This window comes from Nicotiana sylvestris, chromosome 11, assembly GCF_000393655.2.
Source record: "Nicotiana sylvestris chromosome 11, ASM39365v2, whole genome shotgun sequence".
Lineage (NCBI taxonomy): Eukaryota > Viridiplantae > Streptophyta > Magnoliopsida > Solanales > Solanaceae > Nicotiana > Nicotiana sylvestris.
Genome location: NC_091067.1, coordinates 126,191,453 through 126,203,388, shown reverse-complemented (window position 1 = coordinate 126,203,388; position 11,936 = coordinate 126,191,453). Strand labels below are relative to the sequence as shown.

Sequence of the window (11,936 nt, the reverse complement as noted above, 5' to 3'; positions counted from 1 at the left end):
GATGCCAGGGTTACCGAGGTTGGAGTGGAAGGGTTCTCTCTTATGTATTTTTGCTGTCTATTCTGTTTCGGACAATAGGATAGTGATCAAGAATCCTTAACCAGGATGCAAAGCCTTTTTTTACAAAACACCGATCTCAGGTGACGCTGAAGACAATAACAACTTGCTTTAAACATCGAAACTCCTTTCCTGCTCATCTGAGCTCGTGACATCCTTGTAAACACCAAACTGCAACCTTGACCCTCACTTCAAATTCCATACCACTCACTGCACCCAACATGCCAATATACGATAGAACACGATTTTCATCATAACTCCAGAACCACTAATAGATTAAGACTACATCATATAAAAAAATTTCACTTAACTCATTTCAGGAGAACCATCGCAACACGCAGGTGAATTCTCATAACCGTAGAATATGCAATCTTCAAGTAGTGGTCTAAGCTACCATAGCCCTTTCGGGATCTGCCTACACATAACAGGCCATAACACTAGAATACTTCCGAATAAAATCAATTACGGCGGCCAACAAGCCTCACAGGTGCCATCACAAATCACATGCATAACTTGATCACGCTGAAGGAACTGATCTCTACCACTAATATGCCAATTCAACTATGGCTGACCAATCCATGTTCGTCCAATTTACCCTTGGTTGCCTTTGTAATAATAATAACACCATTCAACACATAGCACACTCCATCCACACTCATCCCGAGTGGCCCTGAATCACGAGACCATGCTGTCTCAAATCCCACAAATTATTTCATACCTCCCTTGTGCGCACATTCGCATCCTCAACTGGTATGCCCATTCTGATAATCCCTCTATGAATCTGCAATCTTTTCTTATTTTTCTCCCAAATGCTACCTTGTAAGTCAAAAATATCATAGAACACTCCGAGCCTCTTATCATAATCCTCTACAAAAGCTCGATTCTTAACCATACTTATAGGCTCGAAATCATTAGGCACCTCACTTTAACTTTTGAATTCACTAGGACCGTGGTTGAGAGCCACCCACTCTGACTTTGTCCCGAATATAATCAATTCCATGAATCTTCTAGAACATGAATACCCTCCCGACGGAGCATCCGGTAGAATCGCTTCCCCAAGTCTGAACAAGAGCCAATAAGGCCAACCATAGCACACCTTTAACAATCCCTTTGCTCAAATTACTAGTTATGTTCTTTTTCCGTAGCTGAAATAACCTATCAATATGCTACTAACCAAAAACCTCGCAAGTAGTTAACCATGCAACCCCATCATAGGCAGTGGGACTCTCCCACTTAGCTTGAAGCCACCATTACACAACTCTGGAATTCCCCAGGATTCTTTATCTCTTATTGACATAACCTTGCGCAATCAATTGCCAAAATTCTCGGAATCTTTTTGTAAAACTCCCTTTTTATATTCTGAATCATAAACCACATTCGCACGATCGATCCCTTTGCTGTATAACCAATAGAATTCTTTGCAGAAGCTTCGCCAACCATGCGACCGCCGATTTGCTCACTGGAGATAACCCACCTGTGGAATTTACGTGCAGACATCTTTCAACGCTGTTGCACGGGGTACAATCACTACGACATCAATAACCCATCCTGAGTCCGAGCTCACTCTCTAGCTGCACAAGTCCATTCACCCCTCGTAGACATCAATTAAATGTGCGGCAACATCCTTCCAATTCAAAGTTATGTTGTATCCTTCTTCATTTCAAGCAGCTCCTTTCCGTTCTATCAAATCTCCTGCCGCATAATTGCCCATACTTCAAATTAAATCCGTAGTCCCCAATCACCAATCCCCAAAATTCCCAAATCATTTCAAACTCTCCTTAAGGTGCGTAGTCATCCTACCACAAAGCCTATATGCACTCCGCCACTCTCCCACTTTGGCGGAACTCACCCCTTTAATCGACTACTCGACCTTTGCTTCTTATACCTGGCCTTCTATAAATTTTAACCACCGCCTGACACTCCCCACATGTCCTTCCTCATCCTTTACTCCTCAGTTGTTGCCTTAAATAACATCTATCTTCGTAGCACTTGAACCCACAAATCGCTACTAACTTTAAACCTTTCCGGAGATCATCTTCCTCGAGCCGTCGACATTAGAAACACTGATTCAGTCCTGAACCACCGCACCCCACGATATCCAACTATCGTTTCTCCAGTATTATTTCACAACATCCTACTCCAAGGGCGAATTGCAGAAGACCATAATATCGGCAAACTTAACACATACAATTGAGGACAACGATACTACATCGCAGATAAAAATTCCACCATGCTCGAAATTACCAAGTCTCGTTACTTCATCACCACAAATCTGGACATTCATATGCCAATTTCTTTTCCTCCGCCGGAAGTGAAATATCATATCTCCGAATCATGCACTGAGTAGATTTCCTTTCAATTTATTCACCGCCCCAACACATAGGCAAGTATCCTACCATTAAGTCAATACTGTGCGATAACCAATCGTGAGCATCATAGCAACCTGTGCATAGCCTCCAAGCTCTTAAAAGCACAACTACCGAGCCGAAATGATAGAAACATCCATATGCAAGGCGACGAAAATAGCCCAACCAACTATACCGGGAGAAACATCCCGCACCACATCTGTAGTACCATTACAATTCTTAAATTCTCAATTTATAACAAGCGGTTCGCGTCGCGTAAGATTGAGTAGGAAGGAAACAAGGACATAAGCCTCAAGGAACCAAATCGCACAATGAGGAATCAAGAAGGGAAGTACTCCTAACAACCCTGTAGCCTCCTGAAGATAAGTACAGATGTCTCTGTACCAATCCGCTAGACTCTACTATACTTGCTCATGACTCGTGAGACCTAAGGGAACCTAGTGCTCTGATACCATGTTGTCACGACCCAAAATCCACTAAGGGTCGTGATGGCGCCGGACACCACTGTTAGGCAAGCCAACCACAATTTACTAGCAATTTCTCATTTTAATTATTTTGAAATCATTTCCTTTAAACAAATAAATAATAAATAATAAACTCCGCTGGATAAATAAAGATGTCCTTAAAAAATTTAACTACTGAAAAATCTCGTGATCATCCCAGAACCCGGTCACAAGTACATGAGCAATTTCTAGGAAATAATATAGTACAACAACCGTCCGGAATACAATATTGGACAGAAAGTAAATACAGTAATTTGAAAGAGACTCTACCGGCTGCGGGTCATCTCGGGAAGTGCAGCTCACCTAAGTCTCCGTATCAACCATGCCGCTACGCCCACTAGGCCACTACATATGAACCTGTGCAACAAAAATGCACAGCAAGTGTAGTATGAGTACGAAAACAACGTGTACCCAATGAGTATCCCGTCTAATCTCGAAGAAGTAGAGACGAGAGGTCGACTTCGACACTTACTAGTGGTCCAATGATAATATAGTAAAAGTGTGAGAAATTCATGGATTTCATAAGCAAAATTAAAATCATAAAACCGGAAAACAAGTAAACAACTTTTCAAATAATAAGGATTTCCAAAGATTTACTTTTCATTATCTTTATCAATTTATCTCTTGCCAGGAAAGGCAATTATCAACATTTAAAATTCCCAGGAAAGCAATACAAGCATGCGCATATCATGCCGAGGTCGTACGGCCCGATCCAACAGAAATGTAAAAGGTGGATTGCCGAGGGTCGAACGGTGCGAACCATAGATGCATCTATTACCCCGCTCGTGAATCATCCATGCGACGCGGTCAACATAAAATAAACAAACACCCTGCTCGCGAATCATACATGCGACGCATGTACACATAGAATCACATATTCAAACAGTCAATCAAGACTTCATTAGGGAACAACTATCCAAGAAAAATCCAAATTCTCCTTTTTTAACGATTTAAGAAAAATGAAGTTTAATCCTTTTAGAAATTTATTTACCAATTCGATAGAATTTAAGCAATTCAAACCACCAATAGGAAAAATATTTCCAAGTATAGCATGTTTTTGGGTCCTAGACTTCCCAGACAATAGCATAATAGTAGCTACCCACGGACTCTCGTAACCTCGTGCATATGTAGCCCCCACAAATAGGAGCACATAACCAATTAACTCACCTATGGGGACAATTCCATCTTACAAGGTTAGAAAGGAGACTCACCTCACTCCGAAGATCCATAAACGGCATTCCACGCCCTTCCGAAGACTCGAATCGATGCACAATGCTCCAAAACTAGCCAATAATTATGCAAATCCATTAATATACGCTCGATTACTCATTACAATCCAATTTATAACAATTCCTAACCCCGATCGAAAAGTTAACAAAATTGCCCTCGGGCTCACGTGCTCGAATTCCTAAATTTTTCGAAGATAAAGTTTACCCATGAACTCACGAACTCAACTATATGATTTTCTCTTAATTTCATACCCAAAATCGTGGTCAAAATCCAATAATATCAATTTTTCTAGGTTTTCCCTCAAACCCCAAGTTTCTACAAATTTTCATGCTCAAATCCGTAACAAAACCATGTATTTAACGTCTAATGAGTCGGAATAACTTACCTTGACATAGATGAAGAAAATCTCTCTTCCGAAAGCTCCAAATCGTCCAACTCGAAGTGAAAATGGGTGGAAATGAACCAAAACTCGATTTTTAAAGAGAGCTCACTGCCTCCAGTCCTTTTGCACCTACGGTCTCTTGACCACTTCTGCGGTCCCCCAGGTGTAGACCAATTTCCGCTTCTGCGGTCCGGGGCTCCCAGCCCATTTCTGCTTCTGCGGTGACCTGACCGCATCTGCGGTCCCAACTTTCACCCTTCACCACTGCATTTGCGCCCTTTTGGTCGCTTCTGCGGCTCCTCACCTGCGGCCAAATCTTCGTAGGTGCGGTTATACCAGATATCAGCTGCTTCAGCTATTCTTCCAAATTCTAATTCGATCCGTTAACCATCCGGAATCCACCCGAGGACTCCGGGACCCCGTCCAATCATACCAACCAGTCCCAAAACACATTACGGACTTGCTCGAGGCCTCAAATCATATCAAACAACGCTAAAATCATGAATCGACCTCCAATCCAAGCTTAATGAACTTTAGAATCTCAAACTTCTACATTCGATGTCGAAACCTATCAGATCAAGTCCAATTGACCTCGAATTTTGCACACAAGTCATATTCGACATTACGGACCTGCTCCAACTTTCGGAATTAGAATCCGACTCCGATATCAAAAATTCAAACTCTCGGCCAAACTTCTCAAAAACCTTCAAATTTCTATCTTTAGCTAGATGACATCAAAATGCCCTACGGACCTCCGAATTCACTTTCGATCGCGCTCCCAATACCAGATTCACCATACGGAGCTACTCCCAGACTCGAATTCACGAACGGACATCGATAATACTGAAATACACTTCAACCCAAACTTATGAAATTCTTCCAAAATGCTAACTTCCACAACAGGCGCTAAAATGTTCCTAGGTTTTCCAAATCCCAGTCCGGACATACGCCCAAGTCCAAAATCATCATACGAACTTGCTGGAACCTCCGAATCCCGATTCTGAGGTCGTTTACTCAAAAATCCAACCTTAGTCAATTCTATCAACTTAAAGCTTCTTAAATGAGAATTCTCTTTCCAAATCAACTCCGAACTTCCTGGAATTCAATTCCGACTGTGCGCACAAGTCATAATACCTGAGGTGAAGCTGTTCATGGCCTCAAACTGTTGAACGATGTGCTAGAGCTCAAAACGACCGGTCGGGTCATTACGTACGAGCTTTATAGAAGTGTTATTATTCAAGATGTTAATTCTGATGTTCTATAGTTTGATTTTGCTTAATCATAGCACGAAATGACATTTTAACTCCATTAAATCATAACAATTGGATGCTTGTGCCTGATTTGTTCAAGAACAGGATATGGGCTCATATTATTATATTAAGGTGCTTAAAAATGGAAAAAAGTTACATACTAAGATGCTTATTGCTTTTACATGCATATGTGTTATATGTTTATGTTTACAGGAAAATATTGATGCATCTGAAGATATGAGACATATTTTGAAGATATCAGTTGAGACAAAATTGACTTTTGTAAACTATCAAAGTAACTAATCTAATATTTCTTCTCACGTAAACACAATTAAGAATACTGGAATTAGTGAAGTAGGCACAAAGAAAAATGGGTAAGTTTGAAAAATTGCAAGATACTTTTTTCTCTCTCTTTTCTTTTGCCTTATTTTCTTTCTTTCCTCTTTTCAGTTGTTGTTATAATACCCATTATACATTATGTTTATTTTTTATGATCCCAATTTGTTATTTTTGGTATCCCAATTTGTTATAATCGAAGAGGAAAGAATTTCTTTTATTATATAGTTGTAATTTTTTTTGGGTATAATTTCTTATGCAACATTTTTGAAGGAGAATTACAGGCAATGAAAAGCTTGACTCATGGAGAGATGATTTCAAAAAGCTTTATTCCAAGATTTAGTCTCGAAGTTAAGGGAATTCATTCGAAAGTGATAATAACGTAGTTACATGTTGAAATTATTGTTTTTTATGATTTAGTTAGATTTGAGTTTTACTTGAAAACAAATTATTTGATTTGGCATCATCTATTTGTACAGAGTACTTTTTAGATTGCTATTTTGTTCTTTGGTTATAGTATTAAAAGGCATTTGTTTTACATGTATTTCATGTTAATTGAAGGTTGACATTTGTGGATGTACAAATTGAATATAATGTGTTATAATAAAACTAAATAGAGGATTATTATTAATATTTTAAAAAAATTGTTACCGAACTTAATCTAAATATTGGAATTTTTAATACGACATTTTGAAAAGTTGTTAAAAAAATCACTAATCGTTTTTGACAATCATGTAAACGTTAATACGACATTTTCATAAATGTCGTAAATTTCTTATCAATATTTACTTAAATGTCGTAAAATTCTTACCGACATGTAATCCCACTTACTGTGGCGACTGACTCGGAGGTATTGCTCACCTTTCTCTAAGGACAGTTTCAAATACTCACATCTTTTTTATGAATGCAGGTTGATGCTCCGTGATCCTTAAGCAGATGGGATCCAACACACATTTCGGGAGGGGATGGGAGTGGCAGATCAACTGTGTTTTGGCAAGAAAATGACTGTTGCACGACACCATGATGTTATCATTTTTGAAACCCCCCCCCCCCCTTTATTTTGCCTAGTTTACTGTTAGACTCAACGGGATTTGTAACCCTGCGTTCAGTTCCCTCTATGTGTACTAGTACTTCCGTTTTTAATATATCAATGCTGGTTTACAAAAAAAGGGATAAGTTTACTAATACACCTTTAACTGGTTCTTGCAACTCATGCAACTAATAATGCAAAAAATAAAGAAGAGCGAAATTGTTACGTGAAAAACCTTTTCGGGAGGAGATTCATCGGCGGTGGGTGAAACAGTAACCAACTTGAGTCAGTCGACCACTAGTTTTATGAATGTGAATTTTGTCAAAAAAGTCTTAGAGAGATACTGAACTGACTGGAGATTAATATTCACAACGGAAACATACATGGATTATGGAGAAGAATCACGAGAAGAGTACAAGGAAGATCAACGTGACTTTAAAAGCTGGCTGGAATGCAATTTTAAGAACAAGACACTAGCTAATTAGTTGAGCAAAAGTTGGTACGGTACTCAGCAAAACGAGTCAAAATCGTATATTGCTGTCCACAATATTGATCAGTTGATCTAATATTGATAAAAGGTCTAATAAAAATATTTCTGAGTACATGTGGGCAATAGATCTGACTATTCAAAAGTAATTAAAAAGGGTTAGTATGATTTTGTGTTAATTTTAACATTTAGCATTATCCTTTGTAAAGCAATGATATGGCTAATCAGTCAACATGCCTCTATATTCTACAGTAACAGCTTGACTATTTGAACTACTTTGTTTCTGTAAGTCAGAAATCTTTCGATAATTAGTTGAGTTTGAACATTGAAAATTCAATATGCGCTTAACTAATATCCTGTCTCTTCTTATCATATGTAATTATTCTAACCAATACCGAATATTTTTATTTTTCTTTACAAGAAAAACACGTCTTAAACAATCAAATGGAAATTAATGGGTATGCATGATTTTTTTATAAATACCCAAGCCTTTGCCTTCACCAATCACCAGTATCTCAAGCTAAAAGAAAGCATTATTCCATTCTCTACTCCCAAATTTCTTTATTCCCTTAGCCAAAAAAAAGAAAAGGAGAAAAACATGAAGATGAGAATAGAGAGTTCAAGAATCGTTAAGCCTATTTATGACGAAATCTCTCCAACAAAAAGTCACATTTCCCTTAGTGTCTTTGATAAGGTTACATATGATGCACATATTGCTATAATATATGCCTATTGCCCTCCCACCCCACCAAATACTGCTATTGAATTAGGTCTTCAAAAAGCCTTAGCTATTTATCCTGAATTTGCTGGGAGATTAAGCAAAGATGAACATGGAAATCCAGTGAATATTCTCCTCAATGATGAAGGTGTTAGATTCGTCGAGGCATCGGCCAATAGCACCCTTGATCAAGTAATGCCCTACAAACCTTCACCATCTTTGCTAAACCTACACCCTAGCTTAAATGACGATGTGAAAGAATTGGTGCAAGTTCAATTAACTTGGTTTACTTGTGGCTCTTTGGCGGTTGGCTTTACTTCCAATCATATGATAGCTGATGGCCAATCCACTAGCAACTTCTTGGTTGCATGGGGTCAAGCATGTCGAGGCCTCAGAGTCAATCCAATTCCTTTACATGATCGTACAATTTTTAACCCTCGAAACCCTCCTCTCGTCGAGAACGAGCATAAGGGGGTAGAGTTCACATCTAAGTTAGTGAAAAAAGAGCATTTGCTCAATCAGGCTCATCATATATTGGAAGATATAGTTGTACACAAAGTTCATTTTACTATTGAGTTTCTTGCCAAGCTAAAAGCTAAGGCTTCTTCTATGAATGGAAATAACAAGCCTTATAGCACATTCGTAAGTCTCATCGCACATCTATGGAGGGCCATAACTAAAGCTCGTGGCCGAAATGCCTTTGAGACCACACAAATCATATATTTAGAAAACTAAATTGAAGATAGCAATAAAAATATAAAGAAGTACTGATAGCAAGAAATAGCTAGACAATATATTTAGAGAACTAAATCCGAGGGTCTGATAGCAATAGAGAATAGGAGTGTCAATGGTTCGGTTCGGTCGGTTATTTTGTAAGTTTTGTACCATACCAATTTTTCGATTATTCATTATGTATAACCAAAATTAGACTTTTCGAAACCTTCCCAATTATATTGGTTTCTCTTTGGTATCGGTACGGTTCGGTTAATTTTCGGTATTTTTTTAAAATGTCATGTAAAAGTCACTAGAACTAGAATGCAATAACATTCATACTTTTATAGGACTTAGCAAAACTCTCTAGATATTTTTACATTTTAAAGGGCGATGAATTAAGAAAATATGAAAGATGGCTAGAGTATAGATCCATCAACTACTCTACAATAACGTAAAAGAAACTAAACAAATTAATATAAAGAAAATATAAATCACACGAGTGGAAAGATATTAATCAAACAGGGACTGAGACTGAAAAATAAAGTCTATACAAGATTAAATATTCAAAAAGATAAACTTAGATCATACGAAAGGAAATATAATCTATACATTGTAGTTTGCTGCTCATAATCGCTATAATGCCTTGTGTCTTGCTAGTGAATATGCTGAAAATAATTTATTTTCAATGGGAGTGGCATAATAGGTTTGAGAATTATAATTTTGCGTTTATTATTTGTTGGCTTGTAATTGTTTTCATAATTCCAAAATCCAAGGAAAAATTTAATGTTTTATTATTTTTAAACTTAATAATAAATATATTTTTCACATGTAAATTTATTCGGTACGGTTCGGTATTTTTTCGACTACCCTAATTATCGGTACGGTTATAGATTTATATAAAAACCTACAGTTTTATCAAAAGAAACCTAAAAATCGGTTCGGTACGGTTTGGTCGGTTTAGTCAGTTTTAAATATCCATTGACACCCCTAATAGAGAATATGAAAGGAGCACTGATAGAAAACTAAGGAAGTACTGGTGACCAGTAATAACAAAACAAGATATGCGATATTCTTTTATCTTCTTACTATGTATTGTAATTTTAAGGTATGTTGTTCGAATCTTTGGAATATTTGTCATTTTTCAGAATCTCTCTGGGAAATATAAAAATATTGGAGATAAAGATTTTTGACGCTGTAAAATAGATATCAACAACCAGATTCACAACTTAAAATATACTCCAATCTGTTAATTAAAGAAAAGGTTGTTGCGACAAGTAATGTATATGATATAATCAAATTGTACGTTTGACTTAATTAAGAAAACCTACACCAAGAAAATTGGGTTTATCTGTTGGATCTGCTATATGTATTAGATATGTCTTATCAAAATGAAAAAAAAATAAAAAAAATTGGGTTTATCTCAGTTGTGGTTATATAATATTTATTTTTTGTCAATGGAAACAGCCTCAACTAATTTATAGTGTAGCATATATAATTTGTTATTATTCTTATCTTAACCACCTTTTTGAAAAAGTTCAACTTTAGCAGCATATTAGTATACGACAGAAGGTCATTATTTCAATTTGCACAACAAAGTCAACACACACGGATGCACCTACACGAATGTAATATTTAGTAAAATATGAAGTGCTCTATCTTTATTAACTTTAAATAATGAATTGTATGATCATTTTTTTATCAAATATTAATGAAATGCGTCAATCTCTTTGTTTTTCCATATTCATATGTCAAGATCTATTACATTCTTATACCTTAGTCGAATTTGAAGTAGTATTTCGATAATTTAAAATTAAATAAAATATATTATTATATACCATATTGATTTTATGTTTAATTATTAAATTCAGTTAACCTTGAAAGTGTACATCAACGAAAAATTATATATTGTCAGACGACTGAAAAAATAACTATCATATGTTACTAAGAAAATTCTCCCATAAGAATATGTTAATAGATCAAACGTTTGAACTTTTTTTCTTCAATTTTTACTAAACATATATTTACTTATCAAAAATTTAACAAAGTAAGATTGAAATAATATTTATGTAACAAAAAAGTTCGAAAATCCCGGCAAAACTGAACCAATCCAAACCGATATAGTAGGTTTGGTTTTGGTTGTGATAAAAATCGAACCAACCCCGTCCATGTACACCCTTATAGAAAAGTACTAGTGGTTTTTGCTTCTTCTTTTTTCCGCCACAAATTAAGGACTTTCACAAGTAACTTATTTTTTCTATTTTAGTTTCCAGGAAGAACGCTCCTGCTACGAGAGTTTTTTGATTTCCGAGGCCTTAAAAACCTATCTTAGCATCACATTAATTTACGTGCGCGGTCCGGATGCGTAGCTGGAAAGCCTAAATGTAAAAAAAATGACATGAATCAGATAGTTATTGAGAAAATTGGAAATTTGAAGTCTTGAGAAAAGTTTCATGATTTTGATGCTAAATTTATAGTTGTTGATATTATTTTAGTGATTTGAATGCACGAGCGAGTCCGTATGATATTTTTAGGGTAGTGTACATGTTTGGTTTGGAGCCCCGAGGGCTCAGGTGAGTTTTGGATAGGCCACGGGGTAAAATTTTGGACTTAAGGAATTGCAGACCCGCAGGCTTCGCATTTCCCAACCCCCCTTCGCAATTCTCAGTTCGCATTTCCCAACCTCCCTTTGTAATTCCCAGTTCGCATTTCCCAACCTCCCTTCGCATTTCCCAACCCAACAGAGGTCGGGGTTCGCAATTGCGAACCCTTGTTCGCAATTCCCATATTTGCAAACTGCAACTTTTATACTTAGCCGAATTTTAACCCATTTTTCATATCCTCTCAAAACATAAACACACTAGGG

General features: G+C 36.9%; 1 protein-coding gene across 1 annotated transcript; it reads left to right on the top strand.

Moving 5' to 3' along the window:
• The first annotated feature begins 8,161 nt into the window (after positions 1 to 8,161).
• LOC104242452 (agmatine hydroxycinnamoyltransferase 1-like) lies at positions 8,162 to 9,320 on the top strand. The gene has a single exon (XM_009797504.1). The coding sequence runs from the start codon at positions 8,240 to 8,242 to the stop codon at positions 9,092 to 9,094; it is 855 nt and encodes a 284-aa protein (XP_009795806.1). The 5' UTR covers positions 8,162 to 8,239; the 3' UTR covers positions 9,095 to 9,320.
• Positions 9,321 to 11,936: the final 2,616 nt, after the last annotated feature.

What these genes read in the sequence shown, in the direction of transcription:
- LOC104242452 (XM_009797504.1), top strand. Translation starts at nt 8,240, where the DNA reads ATGAAGATGAGAATAGAGAGTTCAAGAATCGTTAAGCCTATTTATGAC.